At 35.2% G+C, this 27837-nt stretch overlaps 1 protein-coding gene across 2 annotated transcripts; it reads right to left on the bottom strand.

Annotated features, from left to right (window-relative positions):
* Nucleotides 1-2910: 2910 nt before the first annotated feature.
* Nucleotides 2911-26688, bottom strand: LOC113118094 (Wilms tumor protein 1-interacting protein homolog). Of its 2 annotated transcripts, none has more exons than XM_026286998.1 (8): nt 23505-23613; nt 16217-16318; nt 7705-7772; nt 5071-5133; nt 4693-4823; nt 4554-4605; nt 4404-4472; nt 2911-3584 (listed from the first exon to the last, which is right to left on the bottom strand). In XM_026286998.1, the coding sequence occupies exons 2-8, from the start codon at nt 16260-16262 to the stop codon at nt 3432-3434; spliced, it is 582 nt and encodes a 193-aa protein (XP_026142783.1). In that variant the 5' UTR covers nt 16263-16318; nt 23505-23613; the 3' UTR covers nt 2911-3431. The 2 variants fall into 2 exon arrangements, with proteins under 2 accessions (XP_026142783.1, XP_026142782.1); XM_026286997.1 differs by lacking the exon at nt 23505-23613 and adding an exon at nt 24807-26688 and having other exon boundaries at nt 2912-3584.
* Between the last annotated feature and the right edge of the window lie 1149 nt (nt 26689-27837).

Below are 27837 nucleotides of genomic sequence, written 5' to 3'. Positions count from 1 at the left end.
AAAATTCGGACTTTCTCGCATTTCTCAGGAAAAATTGAAAAGAATATCTGACCAAAAAATTGCATTTCAAAGTTTATATCTCACAAATCTCTTCACATTTTTTATTGCAGAGATGTCATTTTTGTATAAAAACCCAGATTCTGTATGAAAATAAGACCACTGCACCAGTTTAAGTTAACTACAAAAACCACTTTATTGAAAAAGCAGATTACACAAATCTACGGTTAAATGATACGAACCGACTCTTCATACATTAAATAACTTTAAACTTTTCACGTTTAGATAAATAAATCTACTTTGCTTTTTCCTTATTTATGAAATAGCTAGGAAATCAAAACATTGTACGATAAAAAAAAGTGATGCAACAGAACGCAAGATGTGCTTTTTTTTAAAGAACTGATGGAAAAGCTACCGTTGATTGATTTCTGATAAAAGCAGGAAATAGATTCTACACTCTTTATTTACAGGGACTCTAGCGCTGTGCTACGAAATAGTAGTACGTTTTAAAGTGGATTAAGACGACGTGGAGAAAGATATTATGCAACACGCTTGAGGGAATGATCTGAAAGCACTTACTGAACAGTTCAGGGAAATATTCACGCTGTCGATTACCACAGAAAATACCTCGGCTGTGAGAAGAGAGTAGAAAAGATTTTCTCTGGCAGTCGATAGCATGTCACATCAATCCAGAATATTCCTTCAGAAAACCCCGCTCTCCAAAAACAAGGTGCAGGTATCAGTCAGCAAACACATCTTCACACCAGTTTTACAAAATAAGAGTTCACTGGTCTTGTCAGCTCAGGAAACGCACAGAGCCGGGTTCTGTCACTAGTGTTACAGCAGACGTCTGTGTGGAACAGAAGTGTGTACAGAGACCCGAGAAGCATTTTACACACTTAAGGGATAGTTCAGCCGAAAATGATGTCTTGGTAAAAATGTCCTCACTCTCAGGCCATGCAGGATCAGGATGAGTTTGTGTCTTCATCAGGTTTGGAGAAATGTAGCATTGCATCAGTGTCTCATCAATGGATGCTCTGCAGTGAATGGGTGCCGTCAGAATGAGAGTCTGATAAAAACATCACAATAATCCACAGCACTCCAGTCCATCAGTGAACATCTGGAGACAAAAAAACCTTCAAACTTTCCGGCTACAATAGGAGTCCGCCATAATATCCATAATATTGTATTGTACAGTGAAAAAGTCATCTGGTCTGAATCAGGAGAGAAATCTGCACAAATTGAGCACTGTTTACAAGCCTAAACAAGTATGTGGCTGGATTTTGATGTGAGAGACAACAATAGATGCACTTTTTCACTGAAGAAAGTGTTATTATAGATTTATTATGGATTATGGACTTGTATTTTAGATGGAAGAAATGGTTTGCTGATAAAAACCTGGATTGCTTGTGGATTATTGTGATGTTTTTATCAGCTGTTTGGACTCTCATTCTGACGGCACCCATTCACTGCAGAGCATCCATTGGTGAGACACTGATGCAGTGCTACATTTCTCCAAATCTGATGAAGAAACGAACTCATCCTGATCTCGGATTACCTTTTTCATTTGAATTTCAGAAAATTTTCATTTCTGGGTGAACTATACCTTTAAGTGTCTAAATTCCCATCAGGATCGCTGTATTTGACAAACACACACACACACACAGTGGTCCAGCCACCAATGTACATGAACACACACACACACACACACAGACTCTTTTCCACATACACACTCACTTATGTCCTAAACAGCTGCGACGAGATGCTTCCAGCAACAAATTATTTTTCATTAATTACATACCAGTAACTTTGACATCATTCCCAGACTTCAACAGGTGTTACTTCATAGCTTTCATGACTTTACTATTATTCTGACGTGTGCAAAATCTTCTGTCGCCTTACGCTTCATTGCATCGCAGCTGCTAAAGACGGCGTGTCACACACAAACACAGGACGAACGCAGCAGGTCTCCGTCCTGGTTGAGTCCAGCACATCCAGGCTTGACCTTTGACCCCTGCACACTCTAGAGTCCCTTAAGTGTCTCCTGAGACACATTACAGTGCGTCTCCTCCACGTTAAGGCAGGAAGGCACCTCATCAAGAGACAAACCAGTGTCTGAAGACTTCAGCGTTCACAGATCCAGCCTCGTTCTGCTGGATTCATGTCAGACCTCAGCGAAATATACATCTGTTAGTCCATCTATGTGCACCTGGGGAAGTAAAAGCCCATTGCTGCCATTAAACTGATTCTTAAAGGCACAGTTCACCATTATTCACTCACCCTCACGTCGTTCCAAAACTGAACAATTCACGAGCAGTTTAAGGCAAGCCACAAGAATAACAAAAAACTGAACTAATAGATATATATCATCATACTTGTTTTGCATTACAAGTTTTCTGAAATGTTGTTGCAAAAGATGCATTGTTAAATACACTGCATAAAACGAATTTCTTTAAAAATTTACAAATATCTAAACATCCTTAAATCAAGATACATTTAACTGAGATAAACAAGATATTAATACTGACTTTCTGCAAAATGTATCAAAATTATAATAAAAAGCTTTATTCTTAAAATAATTTAAAAAAAAAATCCACCAGTGGGAAAAAAAAAAAAAATATATATATATATTCCCTTTAAATTAAGATAATTTTTTGTTCAGAAGATATTTTTGTTCACTTTAATAAATGTGGATAATTTTTCAGAAAACAAGACTTACCTAATTTTGCTTTTTCTTTTTAAGTAAAAAAGTATCAAAAATGTTTGAAAAAAAAGGTGAAAATGTGAATGTTTTTCCGAGTACAAATATAAAATTGTATTTAAAAATTAAATATTAGATTCACACTAATTTACATACATTTCCAAAACATTTAAAGAGTAAGGTTTGGGATTTCTCTTTAATTAATTTTTTTTGAAAATCTTTGAAAATTATGTTTTTGGATTAAAATATATATAAAATATATATCAGGTGAATCATATATGGAAAAAAAACCCTCAGTAAAATCAGAATACGTTGAGGTGTATTAATAAGAAAAAAAATGTATTGTTATGTATTGTAATCCAAAACTAGATAAAGTGAAATAAAATAAACACTTAAATGTGTATTTTAGATATTTTCTTTCCACTGGTGAACAGAAAAATGAAATTTGACTTGTTATGGAAGCAAAACAGGCCGAAATACAATGTTTTTTCCTGTCGTGTATTGCCTTGAAATAACATTTTGGAACCGTGGACCGTGAGTAAATGATGACTGTAGTTTTAATTTTAGGTGAACTGTCCCTTTAAAGACGCCGGGCAGATGGCAGGACACAGAAAGGGTGCGTGTCGATTAGTGATGAAGGCACAGGACGTCGTGTCTCAGTCTGTGTGTTCAGTGCTGTAGAGGGCGCTCCGGAGGAATAACAGGCACGGGTCGCCCTCCGATCGCCCTGTGTTCACAGTTCAGTGACGTGGAGCGGGTAACTCGGGGGCGGGTGAGTTGGTACAGGGGTTTTTAAGCGGTGCAGGTGGCATCGGTGGCACAGCAGGTGCCCATCCAGCGGGTAACAGCGATGCCCCTCTTCATCATTCAGCTGCAGACCGCAATCCTGCAAAACATGTGTTTGAGAGAAATGAAGACAGGGCTTTTTTATGAATCATCACCAGTGTGGCTGAATCTTTTTAGACGGACGTCTGGAAACATCCAGAGGAAGAAATATATACATTTTTATTGATAAAATACAATCCAATCTCGTTAAGAGTGTATGTTAAGTCTAAGATGTCTCTGGGTGTCTAAACCCTAAATATGTATATATTTGATCTGTTTTTTCCTATTATTTGTTTTTTTTATTGTTAAATGTAATTTTCATATGTCATACTCTCATATCTCTGACTGTGATGGTTAAGTGTTATATTAGCTCAGATTTATTACTGTCAATCATTTAAAGCAAGTTTGCATTCTTTTATAGTGTTTAAAAAAGCAAAACAATTTAAAAATAAATAAATAAAACACATTCCAAAAAATAAAATGTTCACTTCTGAAATAATTCCCTATTTATAATTACATAAAAAATTTGAGGACTTGTATATAAAATATAAAAAATATTACTAATATTACAATTCAAATACTGCAGCACCAAATCACTTCCATTAGCTAAAATAAATTAAGCTTTCCTCTGTAATAAGAGATTTTCTCTTTGAAAAATTAGTTTAAGTTAACATTTTACCTCTGGAATGTCATCATTCAGTGATTCACAATATTAATGCACATGCATACCTGTGCCATGGCCTAATAGACACACAAAAAACATCTTCATAACGCCCAGAGCGTAAGCATGACCCCTTGTTAAGTGCCATGTACCAGACGCGAGTGAATCACAGTGAAGAGTGATTTCACCATGAGATTGAACCTGAAACCTTTGAATTACCTCACAGTGATAGCATTCCACATGGTAATCTTTATCCATGGACACCACCCGTATGGTCTCCTCTGAACCCTACACACACACACACACACAACCTCTGTCAGGACAGTCCTGAAACCTCACATCAACACAACATCAGTCTAATGCATTTACCTGCACTGGGAGGATGGGCTGGTTACACGAGGCACATTTAGGAGCAAAAACCCTATAGAAAAACATTCAACACAGCACTAAACATGTTATGCATGAAAAATATGTCACGAAATATGATAAATGCATGGCTGTCACTCACGTGTGGTAGTCTTTCACACAGTAGATGTTGTTCTCCACATCCACGGTGAAAGGAACGCCGTCCAGACCCTCTTTACAAACCACACAGCGGAAACAGCCCGGATGATACGACTTACCCAGCGCCTGCAGGATCTACCACACACACACACACACACACACACACACACACACACACACACACACACACACACACACACACTGATGAGGCACAATCTAATAATAAACTCCTATTACAGAGACGATGCAGCTTTGATAAGACATATTTGGTTGCATATTTGCTTAAAATGGTCAAACTAAATTACAAGAGATTACAAGAGATCCTTCCTTCTCTGAGAAATGAGGGGAATAGTTATAGTGCAATACATTCAATCTCTCGTACCATCTCCATGATGAGGTGACCGCACACGAAGCATTTTTCTGCCGTCTGCTGGAACCCGGAGTACTACAGAAGAAAAAACACAATGCAACTCTAATGCATGATTTTTTTTGTGGTTTGTATGTTTCTCCTGCTCAGCAAAAATGCATTTATTTGATGAAAAATACAGAAAAACAAAAATGTTGTGAAATATTTAAAATAGCTTTCTATGTGAATATATGTTATATGTGATTATATGTGAATATATGTTAACATGTAATTTATTCCTGTGATCTGTATTTCCAGCATCATTCCTCCAGTGATCTTCAGAAATCATGAAAATATGAAGATTTACTGCTCAAGAAACATTTCTGATTATCAGTGAGGTTTACTTTTGTGTAAACTCTGATACATTTTATTTTTCAGGATTCTATAATGAATAGAAATTTCAAAAGAGCAGTATTTTTTTAACAGAAATATTTAACAAAAATGCAAGCACTATATACAAAAAAATTATATATTACATATTTTTATAAAAACTTTAAATACACAAAAATACTAAAATATATAAAAATATATAATACATTTTAAACAACTAATTAAAATTATGTTATATATATAAGTATTGATCAATTAAGTAAATTTCCTGTCTACAGAAAATGATGTGATTCCAAACACATGCAACAGTAGTGAAGCAGTCTCTAGGGGGCGCTCACGCTCTCTCTGTGCATCTGATTAAACACTTCAGACATCAGCCGAAGCAGGATTCCTGAGAGGAAGGTTCTCATGGTTCAGTGTGAGGTGTTGGAGACTTTCTTCAGACTTAGTACACCTTACAACATTCAGAGGTTGTTAATGGTGGACAGGGTGCAGGCGTCTGAAGTACAGAAACGACCCTGAGGGGAGCCATCTGTCCCAGCAAAAAAAGGGTTTTGACCTGGTCACAAGGGTGACACGGATTTGGAGCACATCCTTTAGAGAAAGGATGTTCTCAAACATGCACTCAGTCGCTCACGTCAACACAAGAAAGGGCTGACCACTTAACAGATGAAACAGATGAAACTGAAAATTATTATAATACTGTAATAAATACTAATAATAAAGTAATACATATAAACAATATAATAATTAATGGCTATAAATAAAAATAAAAAAATATAACATGTATTTAAATATTACTAATTTGGACTACACTAACACTACAAAATAATGAAATAAACAATGCAAAAAAATATAAAAAATATTTGGAAAAGTAAAATATCTACAAATAATAGTAAATAACAGTAAATAATAAATATTTAAATAATAATGTAATAAATAAAAAATAATAAAATAATAATTAATAGTGAATAAAAATATATAAAAATGACATAATATGTACTTAAATATTACTTATTTGGGAAAAGTACAAAAAATATATAGTATAAAGTAAAAAAAAAGTATACAATTAATTGAAATACAAATATATACATTAACACTACAAAAGAAAAAAATATAAAAAATATTTTGAAAAGTAAAATATCTACAAATAATAGTAAATAACAGAAAAAAAGTAAAAGTAAATAAAAAGTAAAAGTAAAAAAATAAAATACATATAACTTATATAATAATTAATGGTAAATAAAAATATATTAAAATGAAATAATATGTATTTAAATATTACTAATTTTGAAATGGGTTAAATGGGTTAAATAAAATATATAATACATTTTAATACAAATACATACACTAACACTACAAAATAACTAAATAATACAAAAAGTAAAATATCTAATATATAAAAATAAAATAATAAAATGTTAAATAATATTATATAGAAATTCATATATGAATCAAACTTATAAATAAATAAATGAGCTCCGAAATGTCAAATGATGACCAGTAAATTGTCCTGGCCAATATATGCGAATAAAAAACAAGCTCTTAAAATGCAAAAGATGACGTGTTAATAGCCCTGGCTAATATTTGATTATAAGTTAGTACATAAGTAAGTATTTACGATCTTCCCATTGCTCCACTGTGTGTGTGTGTGTTTATAATAAGATGACACTGGAGTGAACAGGAGAAGTGGGCGGAGCTACAGCATCTGTTCTCCCAAGAGACTTCCATCCATCCATCCATCCATCACTAATGAGCACTAATCAATACAGCCCCAGTCTCCACCTTCCTCTTAGGAAACGTTCAATTAAATGAAGCACCCCAGCTCTCTGATCCTACAGCTGGTGTAACTCTAACCTACAGCGAGGACATATAGATCAGTCTGTGACTCTTTAACAGACTAATGCTTCACACTGTGTTGAAATGACTGTAATTATGAGATTCTGAGCTGTTCACATGTACAGTTTCTATAGCTACACTTTTAATGCCTAAAATTGGCTTCGCTGTCAATGACGGTAAAATAAATATTTAGTCACTATATTAAATGATCTCTGCATGTTCTTGCAAGATATTTAAGACAAAAGCACATCAAAAACAACATTTTACTGTGACACATCGAGCATTGCTGTTCAAAAGTTTGGGATCAGTAAGATTTATTTATTACAATATTCAGGGCATTTTTACAGCATTTTTAGTCAAATAAATGCAACCCTGGCGAGCAGAAGATTAGTAAAATAGTCAATTACTGTAGATCTGTTTGATTATAACTGTGATACTCACCAGGAAGTCTTCCTCACAGTAAACCTTTCCATTGACATTATAGAAAGCCTTTCCTCGTAGCCTCCGTCCTGAGGGAGAAACAAAATATATAATTACTTGAATTACTGAGAAAATCATCTTTAAAGTTGTCCAGATTAATTCTTAGCAATGCATATTACTAATCAAAAAATAAGTTTTGATGTATTTATGGTAGAAAATGCACAAAATATCTTCATGGAACATGATCTTTATTAAATATCCTAATGATTTTTGGCATAAAAGAAAAATGTATAATTTTGACCCATTCAATGTTTTCTTGGCTATTGCTAATGAATTGCTGGAATGAACCTCCTAATGTAATAATAATAATAATAACAATAAATACTAATAAACTAAATACTACACTCAAATAAATTGAATACTAAATGTTAATACAAATAAAAATATTATTAAGGAATAATGAAAGTTTTTGTCCTTGTTTTAATTTGGTTTGTTTCATTTTCATTTGATTTAAATATAAATTTAAGTTTTCTGCATTCATAAGAAAAACTAAAACATATAGACATAACAGAATACATAACAGGAAAAATAAACACTTAATAGGGCCATATAGTTTATAAATATGTATTTATAAATTCAACTAATTACAGTAGATATACTTTTTGACTTTAAAAAAAACTTTTAAAAAATTACATTTTTTTTTAAATGGAATCCAAAAAAAGGTAAACACAAAATTTGATTAACATAAAACAGAATTTGAGAAAAAAATTAATAATAATGATACTAATATAAACAATTATTTAACTTGTGATAAATTGTTTAAGTTTTATGATTTCGATTTATTACTCATGCTTTTTGATTACTAAACTAAAACAGAATCCAGACATATTAACACAGGAAAAATATAAATATTTAGTCACTATATTAAATGATCAGTAAGATTTATTGATAAACAATTAAACTTTTATTTATCAAGAGCATATTAAACTCATCAACAGTGACAGTAAACACATTTATAATGTTACAAAAGAATTATAAAAAAATAATAATAATAATAAAAACAAATATATATATATATATATATTTTTTTTTTTTTTATTATTATTATTTTTTTTATTTATTTTTTTTATGTAATAAATTTAATAAATTGTTTAAGTTGCATGATTTCTATTAAAACTGAGTCCAGACATATTAAAACAGGAAAAGAAATGTGGAATCCAGAAAATTTCAAAAAAAAAAAAAAAGATTTCTTAGGGCTGTATCTGGTTGTTTCTCATGTGACTCAGATGGTGTGTTTCTGTCTAAATGAGGTTATCTCGGCTTATCTTTATGCTGCTAGTCTGACTGCAGGAGACTAGGACCCCTGTATCGCATTCAAACACACACAAAAACCACCAAACGCTCATCTTTCTCTCTCACACACAGAGTTCATAAATCAGTCTGACCCTTTTCCCCATTCCTTAATTTACAGCGCTCGAGGCCGACATCTCGTTTCTTTTCACAATCTCACAATTTATGCACTTGCCACATTCAAACAGCCAGCGGCCCGACAGAGAAACGAACCCTCGACTTAATTCAGAGTGATAAAGCACGGTTCACACGCAGATGCGAGGAAAGGCTTTCAATTATTGATGCAGAAGCCCTGTGTTCACCTTCTGGGCCATAAAACAGGTGAAAAAATCCCCTAGAGGAGGAACATGAGAACGTTTTTTTTTCATTAAATCCCTTGCAACATTTTACTGTTCGTTTTATCTGTATGCACCAAGGGTCTGAGAGTAATGCAATGACAAATAAGCAGAGTTTGACTTTTGACTTTGACATGGAGTTTTGCACCATCGAGAACCACTTTGGCGTGTAATAAAAAGGTGCAAGTAATCAGGATTTGATTTTAAAACAACTGAGATGGCAATTAAAGAGGAGGATGTTTGTAGACGTGTGTACACACAACAAACGACGCTGAGATCACGGAGATTTCTGGAGCTGACAAATGTCTGGGGAGGGCCAGATTCCCAACACAAAAACAGAGAGAGACAGAGAGAGGTCTGAGTAAATGGGGACATTCTTTGAGCCTGAGGTCACCGGCTGGTCCCAATGCCCCCCCTCCACCAAACAGAGAGAGAGAGAGAGAGAGAGAGAGAGAGGAGAAGAAAAGAGAGAAAGAGGGGGAGGGATGGCGAGATTCCTCCAGCCTTTGTCAAAGACTGCGGCCACAGTCAACTACATCTACACTGAAAACACTGGTTATATGCAGCAAACTTTAAGTTAATGTGTGGCAAATGTGTAGCTCTTCACTGGTGTGATGAGCTTGCAGCAAATCTTTGGCACTTTTAGTGCTATTAAACTTATCACTGAACTGAAATTGTTAATTATTTCAATACACTGCAACAAAAAAAATTCAGTATTTTTGTGCACACACACATCTACACGTTCTTAAATCAAGAGTCATTTACAGAAACATTGCATTAAATTTGGTTTTCTTAAAAATGTGTCAAAGTTTTAAAATGAGAAAAATTGTCTTTGAATTAAGGTTAAGATACTTTTCCTTGTTTTAAGCAAAAAGTAGCAAAAATGGTATCAATTGTTCGTAAAATAACACTTAATATCTCAAGTAATTTTGCTAATCAAGTCTTAGATATCTGTGCTTTAAAGCACAATAAAAATACTGAGTAATCTTTTTTTGCACTGTAGTAAATATAAAAACATTAACAAAAAAAGCTTTCAATAGGCCATTTTAACAGACTGTGATGTTCCTATAGTTTTTAAAATTATAAATCTAGTCTTTTTTATATATTTTTTTTCTTAAAAAAAAAAAAGTAAAATAAAACATTTTATAAAATAAAAATGCATTTTTCTTTTTTCTATTTATATCATCATTATATTTTCATTAATGAAATGTATAAAGATTTATGTTTTGTTTTTTTTGCTTTGAATTACAGAAAACTTATTAAACGCGAATAGAGTATCTGGTGTGAACTATTTCAATGTTAAGTAAATGTAAAGACTCGTTTACGTGCATCTGGAGGTCTCGCTGCGCGAATGAAGCATTTATCGCGGCACGGTAGACGTGAATTGACGCGCTAATGACATGAATTGAGCGCCTGCAGCGAAAGGTGCTTTTTCTGCATTTATGCGTTTGACGTGAATTCGCATCTGATGCCCGAGTTGAAAAATGTGAACTTTGGCGTCATTTCGCACCACGTTAACCAATCAGGAGCCTGCTCAGGAGTCACTCATTAAACATGGAGGAACAGCTGATATTGTCAATGAGCAGTACCTAATCAATGTAGTCAAAGTAGTCAATGCTCGGAACTCGGACGCGCTTCAATTTCACTTCAAACTCTTGCTTTTTACACGCGTCTATTTCCGCTCTAGACGTGCGAATGCACTCAAAATGTTAAAGCGGCAAACTAGACGTGAATTTGACACTATTTGCGTTTGTCGTAAACGCAGCATAATACAATGTTTGAGGGAGTGACAGCTGTTCTTTCTCTCTTTTGACCAATGTAATCAATCTCTTGATATTTTTCCTCTTTTGGAAAGACAGAAACCAATCATGGATTTTTCCTTTTGCTATATAGAGCAAATGGAAATGCAAAAATGACATTTGTTGCATTTTCCATGGAAGTTTACCAAACTACGATGTCTTCTGCTTCTGAGAAGCCCGGGGAATGTGAAAAGGCTCGATTGACCACTATTATTTTTTGTCATTTTTCACTCACATGCATCTCTTCTGACATATTCATATGCAAGAAAAAGAACCGCTCCAAACACAAAAAGACTATGATCATCTAGTAGAAAAGGCAGAAATCTCATTTTGTTAAAGCGTTCAGAGGCTGATATGATTTTTTCATTGCAATATGACTGACTGTTAGTACAGTAGAGCACACAGCTGCTGGGGAATGCTGGGTAATCTGTCTCGAGCATAATCAAAGATCCAGAGATGGCAAACACACGAGAGAAACAGAGCGCAGCACTTTAAACAGATTAAACAGAAAATACAGCATGCTCAGCACAATAAAGAATAAACAAACGCATAAAGAAAGATGGAATGATAGCATATCAACAGAATTATAGACCAATCCATGGACTGCCCGACAGAATGATTGATATATAGATAAAATGACAGACAGACAGAACAAACAAACAAACGTAAAACGTAAACAGAAGCAAGCAAATGATAGGTATAAAGAATGAACAACAAATAGAAAAAAAGACAGAACGATAAGTGGACAAAACAAAAAATTAATTGATGTAGCAAATAACAGGTAGACAAAAGAAACGAAAGAAAAATGAGTAGAATGAGCGAGCGAATGATAAATAGACTGAACGAACGAAGAAATTAATGATAGACAAAAGAACCAAAGGAGTGATAGGTAAACAGAATAAACAAACAATAGTTAGAATGAACAAATAAAACGATTGGTAGACAGAAAGAACAAACAATAGACAGAATGAACAAATGATAGTTAGAAAAAGAAAAAAAACAAATGACAAGTAAACAGAATAAACAATAGTTAGACAAAACAAATGAACAAACGATAGACAGAATGAACAAATTAAGAAACAAACGATAGTCAGACAACGAACAAACAAACGTCAAGTAAACAGAATAAACGAACAAACAAATGATACACAGAATGAACAAACAACAATTAAACAGAATAAACACACAATAGTTAAACAGAACGAACAAACAAACGATAGACAGAATAAACAAACAGACAACAAGTAAACAGAATAAACAAACAATAGCTGAAATTAAGAAATAAAATGATAGACAGAATTGACAAATAAAATTATAGTTAGACAGAACGAACAAACAAACGATAGTTAGACAAAACGAACAAACAACAGTTAGAAAGAACAAATGAACAAATCTTAGGTAGATAGAATGATAAAACAAGAAAAGGTAGACAGGACAAACGTCAGGTGGATAGAATATAGTAGAATGTCTAAAGTGGACTATCGATATAAAAGTGTAACCAGACACTGTATCGCTGCTGTTTCATAAGCGCCACCTGCTGTCAGAGAACAAACCTGCATCTCATTCAGCACAGTTTTATTTTGTGCAGATGTTTTATGTAGCATTATTTCTATTCTGTTTATGCTTCAGATTTTAATATTATGCAATCTGAATTTAAATCAGAAACTGCTCATGTATACAGCATCTCTATTTGTATCATGATTAAAATAAAGTGGTTGCAGTTCTAAGATATTTTTGATGACAGAATGGTTTCAGATTTCCTTCTATTGACTGGCTTAGTAACTACCACTTTGAAGCTTCAAAAACATCATAAAGAGTTCAGAAAACTAATCCATATTAATCAATTGGTTTAGTCCAAAAAGAATTAATTAACTTAACAATCGATCGACCCTCTTCAGAAAGTTTTAACTAAACCTCTCGATAAATATGGATTCATTTTCTGACCTCTTTATAAATCTTTTGAAGTGGTAGTTACAAAGGCAGTCAATGGAAGGAAACCTGACAGCATTCTGTCATCAAACAGATATTTATTTGTTTTCCGAAGATGAACGAAAGTCTTTCGGGTTTGGAACGACATGAGGGTGAGTTATTAATGACAGAATTTTCATTTTGGGGTGAATTAACCCTTTAATTTCTAGACCTGCAGACAGTTTTTAAAAAAGACAAACAGATGGATAGAATGAATTAATGACGGAGTAAACAATAGACCTAGACCTAATTATGGATCTAATGATCCAATCTAAAAACAAATAATTTTTTTGTGCATTGAGAACAACGCCTATGTGTCTTTATTGCTCCTTTCCTGAAGCTGAGAACACACACACACACACAAACACACACACACACACACACACACAAACACACACACACACACACACACACACACACACAAACACACACACACAAACACACATACACACTCCTGTCCACATCAAGAGAACAAGTAGGTCTTTATCATCTGCAGGTGGCTTCGCCCCAGTGCATCATGGGATGCTGGAGGTGATGAGTCACTCAAAGGGTGTATGTACATGTTCGGGAATTCACATCCAGACTGTAGTCAGTGTGTGTGTGTGTGTGTGTTACTGTAAAGAGGGGAATTTTAGTCTGTGGTTCAGAGCATGTGCAGGCCTGCTGGTCACACACATGCTCTTCTGCCCTTTCTCTCTCTCTCGCTCTCTCTCTCTATATATATATATATATACTGTTGGTTTCATCTTTTCTTCTCTTTCACCCCATGTTAATGTATATTTTATGTGCTTCACAGGTAACACAAACAACTGCACTGAGTCTGACAGCAAGGCATATGAAAATAGCGACAAATAAACTGTTGAGTAAATCTTGTTGGTTCAAATATGTCACATTTTATCAATTACATACTGATGATATTACTAAATTAAGTATTAAGTTTAGAAGTATTTTTATGGATTTAAAAAAAGTGTTTTTTTATGGAATTTTCATCTCACGGTTCTGGCGATTTCCCCCTCACAGTTGTGAAATATTAATGCAAATAAATAATTAAATATAAATAAATCAGTTTTTTAACCAAGTTTTCATAGTTTTAACACTGACAGACTAAATATTTACAAATTTATTTGGCTTGCTTTCAGTATTCTAAATAAATAGATGAATAAAAAATGTAATTAATTAAAATAATTATTTTCAAACTGAAATTAGATTGTAAAATCATGTCAAAAATTGTCATTAGCACATGGTTGTGTAATGTGCAAACTATTTTTTGGGTTGAACTCAATCTAAAAATAACTAGGTCATGACATATACCATTATTATGACATAGGAATGACAGATTTCTCAAAAAAAATAAGGTTAAGAAAACATCCCTCACTGAGCTGTTTTTTTAAAGCCTCATTCTCAAACCTTTAAAGCAACACATGGTTTATGCTCCATCTACTTCACTCTTAAAACATTACAGCAGCTCATGATTGCACTGAAGTACTTTAAGATCAACCACAGCAGCTTATTCATCACAGATAATCCAAACATCAACAAACACACTCGAACGTCACGATAAAGAGCTCCTGTGAACTTCAGAAACCCATTATGCCCTTAAAGAGGCTTCCAGTTCCTCCCAGACCGCATCCGGTTTACTGGCCCGCTTTCTTTCGCCAAACAATACGTTTACAGCAAACGGCTAGCATTACGTGTAAATTATCTGCAGTGGCTGTAAAGCGTGAGGAAACAGTATCTGAGCGGAGGGGAAGAGAGAATGAAAGAGAGAAAGCTGAACAGCAGTTGTGTTCTACAGTACTGCCGTGATTTCTCTCTGTCTCGCTTACAGAGAAAACAGGAGAACCGAGGACACACACACACACACACACACACAGTGCTCCCATGGACAGAAACACTGATCAGGACAAACATGACACCCTCAAACACATTCATAAACATGCTTTTCTACAGGAGTGAGTCTATACATGTGGCACGTGATCTTTGCTATTAAACAAACCACAACAAAACTTCCACACAATTCTCATTAAATGCACAAATCTCTCATTTTAGATGCATAAGTCTCATTAATTGAATGCACATTTCTCTTATTTTAGATGCACAAGTCTAAATAAATGTATAGTTCTCCAATTGTAGATGCAAAATTCTCATTAAATGCACAAATCTCTCATTTTAGATGAAATGTATTAATTTTATTTAATGCATAATTCTCTAATTTTAAATGCATAATTCTTATTAAATGCACTTTTTTTCAGATGCACAAGTCTAAATAAATGCATAACTCTCCCGTTTTAGATGCATAATTCTCATTGCATGCACAATTATCTCATTTTAGAGGCAATTTATTTATTTTTTTAAATGCACAATTCGCTAATTTTAGTTGCATAAGTTTAAATAAATTCATAACTCTCCCATTTTAGATGCACGATTCTCATTGAATGCACAATTCTTCAATTTTAGATACATAACTCTGAATTTTGATGCATAGTTCACATTAGATGCATCATTTCCATTACATGCAAAGTTCTCTCATTTTAGTTGCATAAGTTTAAATAAATGCACAATTCTCTCATTTTAGATGCATAATTCTCATTACATGCAAATTCCTCACATTTTAGGTCCTCAACTCTCATTTCAGATGCATAGTCCACATTAGATGCATAATTCTCATCCTCACATTTTATTAGATGCATAATTCTCAATAAATGCACAATTCTCAAATTTAATTTGCATAAGTCTAAATAAATGCATATATCTCCAATCTTAGTTGCACAATTCTCATTAAATGCACAATTCTCCCATTTTACATGCATAATTCTAATTAAATGAATAATTCTACTTAGAAATAATAAATATAATATTTGATAAAAAAAATTATTTGTACACTCAGTGCTGGACCAAAAGGCCAGCATGCTTTAGACATCAAATACACAACAGTGCATTGGTGTCAGCAGACGTCCATCTAGTCTTTTGCTCCAGCAGCGACTGTACAAATCATGAACATATTTCTTAACATTTAAGTAGAATTATGCCTCTACAATGGGACATTTATGCATTTTGTGTGTGTGTGTGTGTGTCACTCACCGCAGGAGCAGCAGGTGAAGCAGTTTGTATGATACAGGTTCCCCATCGCCTGACACGCTTGACTCGCTCCATACACACCTTTACCACACTTCACACAGATACCTGGAAGAGACAGACACACAGACAGCTGTCAGGATCACAGACAGATGTGTTCTGTGAGGAGGAATCATAGACTGTAAGAAAAGATGGACTTCCTCTCGCTATAGAAAAGTGAAGCCAAAACATTCTCAGTACAGCCGTTAAATGTAATGTGATGTAAATATAAGGGCGTTGGAACTACGCATGTGCATTGGCTAGTCTAGCCTGAAAAATAAGCTTTTTAAATGATACTTGAGCATAAGAATCATAGATTTAATGATTCCCCCATTGATTAAGACATGATTTGGTCTTGTTTGAGCTAGCTGTAAATGTGTTGTAAATATGGCTTTCCTTGAAAGGGACTTTGGTTATATATATCTGCTAGCGTTGACATTGGGTCTGTGGCATATAAAAGTGTCCCTTGTAAATAAAATATTAAATTAAAAGGGTTTACAACATATTTTCAAGTTCTTAGAAATGTACTCTTTGTATTCATACTGGTTTTTATAAAAATCTTTATACAATTTTGTTTTTTATAAAAATCTTTATACATTTTTTTCTTTATACAAATTTAAGAAAAATGCTGTTTAACCAAGCAAAAAATATTTAAATATTTTTCTTATGCTTTGAGTATGTGAAAGTACATATATATATATTAATAAAAAATTACTTATATATATATATATATATATATATATATAATTTCCAAAATAAAAACCCTACCATGAGAGTCACTTCATAAGCATTTTACCATTTGATTTGAGTAAAACTAGCATCATATCATATACATACACAGGAATATAAAGGTATTCACGGCAACCAGTCAAAATAAAAGTTTGGTTTAACTTGAAGATACTGTGCCAGAAATATATCACTATTAGTACTGCGACTAAAATTATTCAACTTTAATTTAATTTAAGAATAATCACATAATAAATAAAAAATCTAATGGAATTAATGTTTTATTCTCTTTCATTTGATAACCGGAAAATTTAAAATCCATAACACAGAATTTCTAAAAAAAAAAAAAAAGAAAAATCACAAAACTATTTTAAGAATAAATTTGAATAAATTAAGTTGTTGTATAGATTCAATTAATTAGACTTGCTAAAACAGAATTTGGTAATTATAAAACATTGAGAGAAAAATCACAGTGCCCTATCATAGTGATTAGTTGATTTGAAGTTCAAAAGTTCATCAGTCAGTCTTGTTATAGATCAAGTGCTCGGCATCATGGGAGAGTGAGTCAGCAGCACTAATGCCTCACGCACATGTCGTCCTCCGCAGGGGTCACATTCCTCACCGCGGCCACGGTCAACACCTAGAGATGGTCAGACAGGACACAACATCACCCCAGAGACGGCCTTGAACGACGGCGAACACGACACATCGCTCATCAATCTCCCAACAGTGTGTTTTAAATCTCACAGCGGATGTAATTCAGCACTCGGTGATTTAAGAAAAACTCGTTTAAAACCCCAATTAACATAAAACCAGTTTGTGCATGTGATAACAGGCTCTAGAACAGAAACACTCATCAGATAAGCTCTCGGTGACTTCACGGTTAACTCATTGAGATAATTATAGAGTCGTCGAGAGGGAATTTCATGTACCAGAATCCAGCACTTCTGATCTAATCGTGTTTGTCCCGTCAGGGGCTGGATTTATCTACATCGGTGTGGTGTATAAACCTCCACAACTGCACACCAAATCAGACACTAGACACCCCAGAGAACCAGAGACAGCAAAAATAGGGTTAATCGAATATTGCACAAAAAAAAATCTGGATTATTTTGGTTGATACTGAGATCATGATTACTTTGGAAACAGTATGCATTTATTGAACTTTTAGGCCTAAAGCTTGTTTTTTAACTAATTAATTTCCCTGAACTTTCCAGAAAAACTGAAAATAAATAAAATAATTTATGGAAAAAAAGTAAAATTTTTTATAAAAATATAAATAAAAATAATATAATAATATTTTAAATATGAACTACATATAAAAATACAATAATAATCATATAATAAAAAAACGAAAAATGTTTTATGTAATTTTTTATAATTTTAATAATTTAAAAAAAAAATTTAATTGAATATAATAATACAAAACAAAAATAAAAGTATAAATAATTCTGATATAAGATCATAAATAATATAAACTATATAAACAAAAATAATAACAAATAATACACAAAGTAATATAAAATATAAATAATAAATAAACTCCATCAAAATAGGTTAAGATGAGTTTTGTTGTTGTTGTGGTGCTCCGCTGTAAAGAAAAGGCTGTGCTGAATTTAGAACACAAAACAAAACAAGAGCATCACTGTGGCACTTTTTTTTAAAGTAATTGAATATAAACTATGATTAATCATTAATCGTTAATATTAACAGCACTAGTCTTTCAACAGTGTCATTGTTTTCCGTTCAGTTGTTCTGTAGGTTAGTCTATCAGCTGTAACCACGTCTTATCATTGTCCATCTTGTTTTTTATTAGCAGCATTTATTATCAGTTTTTCAATAGCTGGATAAACAATTAGACTACCTGACAATAGCTCCAGCAAGACTGCGTGAGATGCAAAATAACTAAACTTACATATAAAGGACTGGGTTCTATAGAACATTCCTTTTTGTTGTGAAATGGCGAAATCTCAACCGTTAATGCCACACTTACTTACTCACCTCGGCAGCTGAAAAACAAGTTTCCAGGTGAGTGTTAGCAAGAACTAATCGAGCGGTGACTAATTAACACGTTCATCTGACTGTAACACAGTCTGTTAATCCTCATTATAGAGCGGCTCAGGTTTCGGTCTCAAACATCTTCCTTGGCCGACCAAACCAGGGTTACTTTAGTGCAACTGAGATACTTTTATAAGTAATATTAATATTTTAAATTAGATTAAAAATTTTCATATTTAATTTCAATTTAGGTGTGTGTTTTTGAAAAGTTTTTTTTTTCTGACAAAGCCTGGAAAAAATGCACTGCATGTAGAAATGAATGTGCATCTCATGTCCCTAAAAAACCATTACATGACCTGTTTATATTTATAAATGAATTTGAATGATAAACACCCTAACAAAAATTAACCATGGTTTTATTAAAAAAGTAAAAAAGTATGAACCATGTTTTTGTTTTTTGTTTTTTACATACCATGGTTATCAAAACCATGTTTAATTTTCATGAGAGCAGTATTAAAATAAATGAATGAATGCACCTAATTTGCCTTAAACAAATGTTACAATGTTAGACATTTACACTACTCTCTTAAAAATAAAGATGCTGCACGATGAAGAACCTTTTTTGTCTAAATGGTTCCATAAAGAACCTTTAACATCTGAAGAACCTTTCTGTTTCTCAAAAGATTCTTTGTAGCGAAAGGTTCGTCAGATTCTAAAAAGGTAAGAAAGAGACGGTTCTTAAACAACCTTTGAGTGAAAGGTCAATTGTATTGCAGTATTCAAACAATAAATACCGTTTTGGCATTCGAAGGTAAGTTAATTAAAGAAAGAGTACAACTTTACAATCCTCAATCAGTGTTATTCGGCCACACAAAGACGTTAATGTAACAAACAATTCATGTAACATCACATTTATCTCAGAAAACATATTCAGTGAGCATAAGCTTGATAGTCAGCCAGAAAAATAAACTGCAGAAAAGAGCATTTAGCTAAATATATGCACCGTAAAACACATTCATTATTATTTTTTACTGTTCTTTACTGTTTTATGTTTGAATAAATCCATCCAAGTTTTTACGATTGCCACCATTTAAATGTTTCTACTTCTACTAAAAACTAAATAATCGTAACTTAATTATTAATGTAATGTAATTTAAGCAGTATAGCACAAATCAGTTCACAACTCCTATGTATATTATACTGCATTAGTTAAAGATTTTATTTTTTTTTGCATGAACTGCACTCGATATATATCCAAAATAATCAATACTGAATCAGTAATCGAATCGCAAACTTGTGAGTGAGAATCAAATTGAATTGTGAATTCAAGCCCTAATTAAAACGACATTAAGTACATATCTGTGCACAGTTATCGTCCGAATATCTCTGAAAATGTGCAGTTTTGAGAAATCAACCTGCAGATGCTCACTTTAACAGGCATTTACTGAGCACGTTGAAAAATATAGATAACTGGAAGAATGGATAAAGGTGTATTGTGAACAGCAGCGAGAGATGCACATGTAATGTTGTCGGCATCCTCCAGACGAACTCCCCTGACCTGATACACACTGGTACCACTTCCTCTGTACACACCGTGAACCACAAATCCTGATAACGGCTCACTCAGTCTGCTCCAGAAACAAGCTTTATTTCACACAAGGCTAAAGATTGGTTGAGTTTGGACGAGGGCTGGTCGGGCGGGTGATTTTTCAGATTGATGGATTCATTTAAGTGTAATGTTTTGTGTGCACAAGACGCTGCAAATGATGCAAGATGTGAGTGCATCAGTCAAAACACATCTATCAAGTACATTAAGTACATTAAAACCTGTAATAAATACTCCTGTATGTTTGATATTTCATGTTTACGTGATGCTGACAGGCAGAAAGATGCTTTAACTGTTAAATATCTTTAGTAATTTATTTTATACATGTTGTCGTTGTTTATTACTTTTTTCTCTTTGATGTTTGTTTTTCACTTTACTTTTCACTTGTTTACTGTACAGATTTGATGTTTGTTTTTTTTATGTTGAAACTGACTTTTGATGTAATTTCTGATTATGTTAAGCACTTTAAACTGCATTTTAATGTTGATAGTTGCTATATAAAGTTTATTATTATTATTATTATTAATAGCTTAATACTGGGGTTAGTCATTTTTTAATTTTTAATGGCCTCAACTTTTGACATCTAAAACTGAATCTCTACGTTTTGGCTAAGAAATATTCAGCATTTTTCTTAATTCATATTATTTCTGATTATATAAGATGTGTGAGTTTGTACAATCGTTATATGTTATTATCTTACGCATCTTTCCTGCATTTGCTTTATATTTATATAATGTTAACCACTTCATCTATGGTCAAATTTCTTTAACCAGATGCACATTTTTAATCAAGAAAATGTGACTTACATCACATATTTTTTTAAGTTAGGCCTAAGCATAAAAAAGAAACCAAATTACAGATTTAACTGACTAAATCAAAATGATGCAATGCTAGACTTCTGACCAAAAAATAAATAAAAAATTATCTGAACAGAAACACCGGCGAGCAAAGTCTCATTCTGTGTTTATTTTAAACCAGATCCTGAATCCCGAGTGTCTGTGTGGATGCACGAAAGGTCAGAGGTCAGCTGATTCAGCACTAAAGCAGGCAAATAACACAGCTCTTCAGAGCGATAAAAGAAAGGTGTTCGATTCTGCCCTAACTCTGAGAAACCCAAATGTAAGCAAAGCTACTTTTGGACGTTTCTGTGTCCTGTGCGTGTTTGTGTGCACATGTGCGGCCTGAGATGATTGTTATTCTAAGCAGGTGATCAGTGTTGACCCCCAGCAGCTGTGTCTGGCTGCAGAGACAAACGCTGCGTGCCAAGAGTCTGGTGCTGAAGCGCCACCCCACCGACAGCCTAATCGCTCACCAGAATCAACGCAAATTCAAACAGTCCTGCATTATTTGGGATTACATTTAAATGCAAAGCCAAAAAAATGCAGTCTTTTAAAATAAAACAATTAAGACCCAAAATTCAGAACCAATCAAGCTTATTCTGTCGGGCTGAAAAATTTAAGTGAGCACTTTGAAGGGTGCATGAAGTGCACATTCAGTTAAACATACAGAAGGTTATTCATGTTTTTTTTTTTAAAGATGTCTTTTATGCTCATCAAGGCTAGATTTATTTGATCAAAAATACAGGAAAAAAACAGAATATATGTTTAAATGTAATTTTTCAGCTTCGTTACTCCAGTGTCACATGATCTTTAAGAAATACTGACTCTTAAAACCGTAGTGTATATTGTTACAAAAGACTTCTATTTGCAGAAGATGAACAGCAGTGTAAATCAATGCAACTTTGTTTTTAATATATACCAACTCTAAAAACCTAGCATAAAAAACAATAAAACTTGTGTCGTCACAGATACTCAAGTCACCCCAAATTAATGTTTTGCTTTAATTTACCATATATATTTGGCTTTTGGCTGTGAAACACAGAATGCAATGCTTGCCAATGTTGTTTTACATAAGAAAAGCATGCAATGGGCATTTGAGCTAAACATAGAGCAAAGTCATATATTTCCTTTTTATTGCGAATACAGGGGACAGATTTTTCATTTTTAGTTGAATGAACCCTTTAAAAGCACAGAAAGACAAATCACGAATAACCTGCAAGATTGATTTTTGAGATTTGAGAAGGTTTGTTCTTTTGCAGGGTTCGGCATCCAGTAAAAAAACATCACCTGCTCCTCAGAGGCAAAAACACACTCATACCTCCATCTCTAGACTTTCTGCAACTACACCAGTGCAAATGTGTTTACAGGCAGCAGCAGAAACAAATCCCAGTTGCACGAAGACACAAACAACGAGACAAAAGAGACAGACCTAAAGCTTGTGTTACTTGAAAAGATGAATACTGTGCTGTTCACTAAGCAAGCGTCACAGTTACTATTGCTCATACCAAGGTTTAATGATCTGAACAAACCCCACACGGAGGATTCCTCAAAAAAACATGTAGGTAAAATTCTGCCAACTCAAGTCAAATGGGAGTTTTAAAAGGATAGTTCTCTCAAAAATTAAAAATTTCAAAGCTGAATGATTTTCTTTACTGTACTCAACACAAAAGAAGATATTCTGAAGAATGTTGAAAAACAAAACTGTTGACGGTAGCCATATTTTTTTTTCTCATACTATGAAAGTCAAAGGCTACCGGCAGCTGTTTAGTCCATTCTTCAAAACATTTACTTTGTGTTGAACAGCCGAAATAAACTCATTCAGCTTTGGAATGACATGAGGGTGAGTAAGTAATGACTTTAAGGTTTAAAGAGATTTTAAGACATTTGATCTTCTCCGTTGTTGTATTTTCCTCCACTAAACCAACACTAGTCCAGCCAAATCACAAATTCGGACTTCCCTAAGAAAAAAAACACAGGCTCGCATGCCTCTAAAGAACATTTCTGTTGACGTCCGAGCCTTGGAAAGACACTGGCAGGAAGCGGCGTTCAAACCGGGAGACAAAGTATGTACTCTCTGAAGACTTGCCTTTTTCCGTCCAGGTCCGGGCCAGAAACAAGCCTCTAAGAGCCCTGTTTGTCTGTCTGCTCTCCGACTACAATGTCCTTTTTGGGCTGTGCCAGTTTGGATGCCAGCAGCCTTAATTGTGATTGGTCTACCGCTGCGGCCCCGGGGTGACCAGAACCAATCAGCTGGTTACGAAGCAAAACGAGCCAGTTACCACAAGCCAAAGTTTGTGGTCGTTGGCACCAAGCTGCACACTTAAACCCTGTGAGTTGGGTGCAAACCTTGTGTTTTATCAAAACAACACACTCAACAAACAAACAAACAAACACAAACAGACTCATTTCAACAAAATCCACCCATATTTAGGAATAAATTATTAGGTTTTAAGGGTGATGAATGGGTTAAATCTATATTTATTGGACAGTAATGTTGATCCGGGATTAACAAAAGATGTTGATCAGATATTACCTACTGATTAGCTATTACCTTGTGTGTCCGTTGTTAAGTTATTATCCTATGGAACTTAATTTGGGAGAAATACCCATAAAAGCAAATCATCGTCTCAGAGCCATTAAGCCTCCTTTTTAAGAATTAAAACTGCATGATGTGAAGAATGAAATGACATTGACTTAAGTCTATAGGACGTTGCAGCATGCCTTGTGAGATGATCCAGATTTTGGGAATTTGACGTCTGTTGCATGATGCCTTCGGGCGAAAAAGTCTGAATGAATGATGATTTAACCAGCTCAAAGATAAATAATGATAATGTGATTAAAGCAGTGCTCAAAGTATAAACCCTCTTGTCTGGAAAAGACACTGAATCATTGACAAAACATGATTTACACCTGTTTTCCCACACCCTAATGATACTTTAATAAGTTCAGCACAAAGGCTGCTCTGTGCTGCTGGCTCCAGTAAATGGGGTTTGAGAAGTGCTGTCAAGTAATTAACCGTTATTTATATATATATACACATGCATGAATGCATTTAATTAAAAAAAATGTTTATATATTACATTTTTGTATAATATAAATGATATGAATATTAATATATACATGCAAATATTTTCTAAATATATACTGTATGTGTGTATATACTGTAAACAAAAACTTTTTGGATGAGATTAATTGCGATTAATCGTTTGACAGGACTAGGTTTGAGCGTGTCCACCAAACCATTCTGGAAATGTTTATACAAAACCAAGTTCTATGTCTACGCAAAAGGCACAAAGGAAAAATGAAAGGGTATGTTCTTATCTGTCCAGAACTGTAATATGCACTAAACTAATTAGAAGTAAATTAAGATCCTGCATTATCTACTCACCAAAATATTCCTTTTTCATGTGCATCTCGAGCTCCTTCTCCAGCTCCAGGGTGAGGGCCTCCAGGCGCCGCTCCGCCGGACTTGGGCCGCTGTCCCGGGATGGAGTGACCTGGTAAGGCAGCTTTAAGCGCTGTCCCCCGGTGCACATCTTCCCGTAGCTGAACGCGATGTTGACGTCTGAATTCTGCTGCTGAGGCTCGGGAAACGCTTGGAGGTGGACGCGGTTGTTGTGGAGGCCGTTTGGCTCCGTGAAGTCCTGCAGCAGCAGCGCGTCCTCCGGCAGACCGGGTCCCAGCATGGAGTGCTGGAGCTCGGGATACGCGCTCATAGAGCTCCGCGAACTCCTGGAGCTGTGGCTGGAGATGCTCGAGCGGGGACTGACCACGCAGTTCGCGGGTCGTGCTTCCTGACAGCAGATGCTGGACCGGGGGCTGGTCACAGGGACGCCGTGCACCGCGCCGCTCTCCGGCTCGTGGTTCCCCGCGGGCGAGTAGCTGGAGCGCGGGCTCGTGGTGCTCGATCTGGGGCTGATGTGCCGCTGGTCGTAGCCCATGCTGATGCCGCTGGTTCGGTTGCTGCTCGGTTTGCTCCCGCAGTCGTAGCTGTTGAGGCTGGTTCTGGGGCTGGAGTGTTTGCTGGTGTCGCTGGCCGTGCTGGCGTAACTCGACCGAGGGCTGATCACGCCGTTCCCCTCGCAGTACTTCTCTTGTCCCGGTGACACCAGGCTGGACCGCGGGCTGCTGATGCTCGACCTCGGGCTGGTGTGTTTGCTCTGGTCTTGCGACGAGTGAGACGAAGCCAGACTGGAGCGTGGGCTCGAGGCCATGCATAAGCTGTTGCTCCTCACCTGCTTCCCGAGAACGAGCGCGTCGTAGGCGCATCCAGCGCTGTACCGGTGCGCCTGCACCTCCGCGTGCGTGTATCTCCGGAGACGCTCCGACGCGCCGCTGTAACACGGCAAGGCGACTTCAGATTTGGTGCAGTACGCGTCGGGATCGGGATAAACCGCGTCCCTTTGCGGAGAACAGAAATCCAGAGGCACTGAGGCTCGGTTCCCGTTGACGGAACGCACGGGTGCCGCGCAGTAGACTTTGTTCCCGGAGGAGCTGCCATTCATTCGTTTAGTTTTCGCTGTATCGGGGTTCGGTTCCCCGTACATCCCGTCTTGATAAACGTCAAATATGGAGAGGTTTTCCATCAGTTTGCTCGCCGGATCCTCGTCATATCCATCCATGTCGGGGGAGCGCGCGGAGCACTAACGTTAGTCAACTACAACACAAACAGCATTTTACGCGGAAAAACGCCGCCTCGGGCGAGCCATCGTTGCCTGTTCGCGATTACTTAGTCCTTCGCCGTCATTCCGTCACGATGCACGCTCCCCGCATGTCGTTTTGTGGCGATACGGTCGTCGTGACAAAGTTTCCACTCAAGAGAACGTTTGTCAATTTCAGGTTTTTTTTTTTTGTAAAGTTGAAAGGTCTTTACAGTCAATGGCGCGCTTCGCGGAGGAATTTTTCTCGTTTTGATTTTCCGTAAATGTTCATGCGAACTCCTTTCCAGCTATTTCAGCTGTCTCAAAATTCTCCGCATATGATTTAGCATCAACATGAGAGATGCTGAACGCGTAGACGGACAGTAATGCGTGTATCCAACGATTCATCCGGGACTCGTTTGTGTGAGAGGAATGCGCGGAGGGAGACGGGCTGCGCTGCGGCGCTCTGGAATGTGGTTAATGCCGGAGCGAAACAATGATAGAGAGAGAGCAACTCAGCAAGGGGGAGCAGAATCCTGAAAAAAAGTCCTTTGGAGAGTCTATGTGTGTCCACTTTCATCCTGCGGGACAGATTAAAGATTTAACCACATAGACAAGCCCACAGAAAATAATTAAAAAGTACACTGAACATCTCTAAAAAAAAAAAACTTTAAAGCAATCCTTTATATGCAACTGAATTGTTTGTATTCTTAGGTGACTAAAATGAGTACTAAATAAATACTCTTGTTCAAGTCCATATACTGTTTGTAAAATCTACCTGTCTTGTGTTTCCCAGGTAACTTGTTCTCTAAAAAAGTATATATGTATATCATATGGTGAGGTACACATGAGGAATGGATGAACTTGAGAAATGTTTTGATATTTTGTCTATGCAATATAATTCATAACCTGCATTTCAATACATTCATACCATGTATTTTTATACATATCATATAATATTCACACACTCTAAACTGAAAATCTGGAATAGATATTCATGTACGGCTGAAAATAAAAAGAAATTTTCAAGATTTTGGATGTTTTAGGATAGCTCAAACAGTTTAACATGACACTAGCAATGCCAAGGTCATGGGTTAAATTCCAAGAAAGCATGAATTGATAAAATGTATGCAATGTATTAATTATAAAAATGCATTGATGTAATTTAAAGCAAAGGCATAATTAATAAGTGCACTGTTTCTATGTCACTAATGTAAGTAAATAAGTGACAATGATGATCTTGTTACTCTTTGTACAGACAGACAGATTTTTCTGCCTCCACTGAAACTCAAGATGCTCTTCAGATCATCTCACATCATGCTGGAGAACACGATCATCAGGTTTTGTGAAATTCCTGTAATTTTTTCAAATTGCATTTTGCATTAATTTGTTACACTGATAATAAATTGTACTGAAGAAAAATAAAACATATTACATACAGCAAATACAGTCTTTCTGGTGACCATTCTTTTTCAACAGAAAAGACATCATTTTATTGTTTTGAAGAAGCATTTTAATATTGTCAGTAGTTTAAAATCCACAAAAATATGTTCACCCCGAACTCTCTAAGGAAGCATTTCACATCAATATACATATGAACATATATGTTTTAAAAATAAACAAACAGGTCAATATAAACCTCACTTAAAGCACAGAACTGAAATTAACAACCAGAAAGCAGGAAAGCACCACTGCTGCAAATGCGACCACCAAAACAACATCTAAAATTAGTTTCTTAACTGATGACTGGCTGCTCTTCTTCCCATGACCTCTGCCTCG

The sequence above is a fragment of the Carassius auratus genome, chromosome 18, assembly GCF_003368295.1.
Source record: "Carassius auratus strain Wakin chromosome 18, ASM336829v1, whole genome shotgun sequence".
Taxonomy (NCBI): Eukaryota; Metazoa; Chordata; class Actinopteri; order Cypriniformes; family Cyprinidae; genus Carassius; species Carassius auratus.
This window is presented reverse-complemented; position numbering and strand designations above follow the sequence as displayed.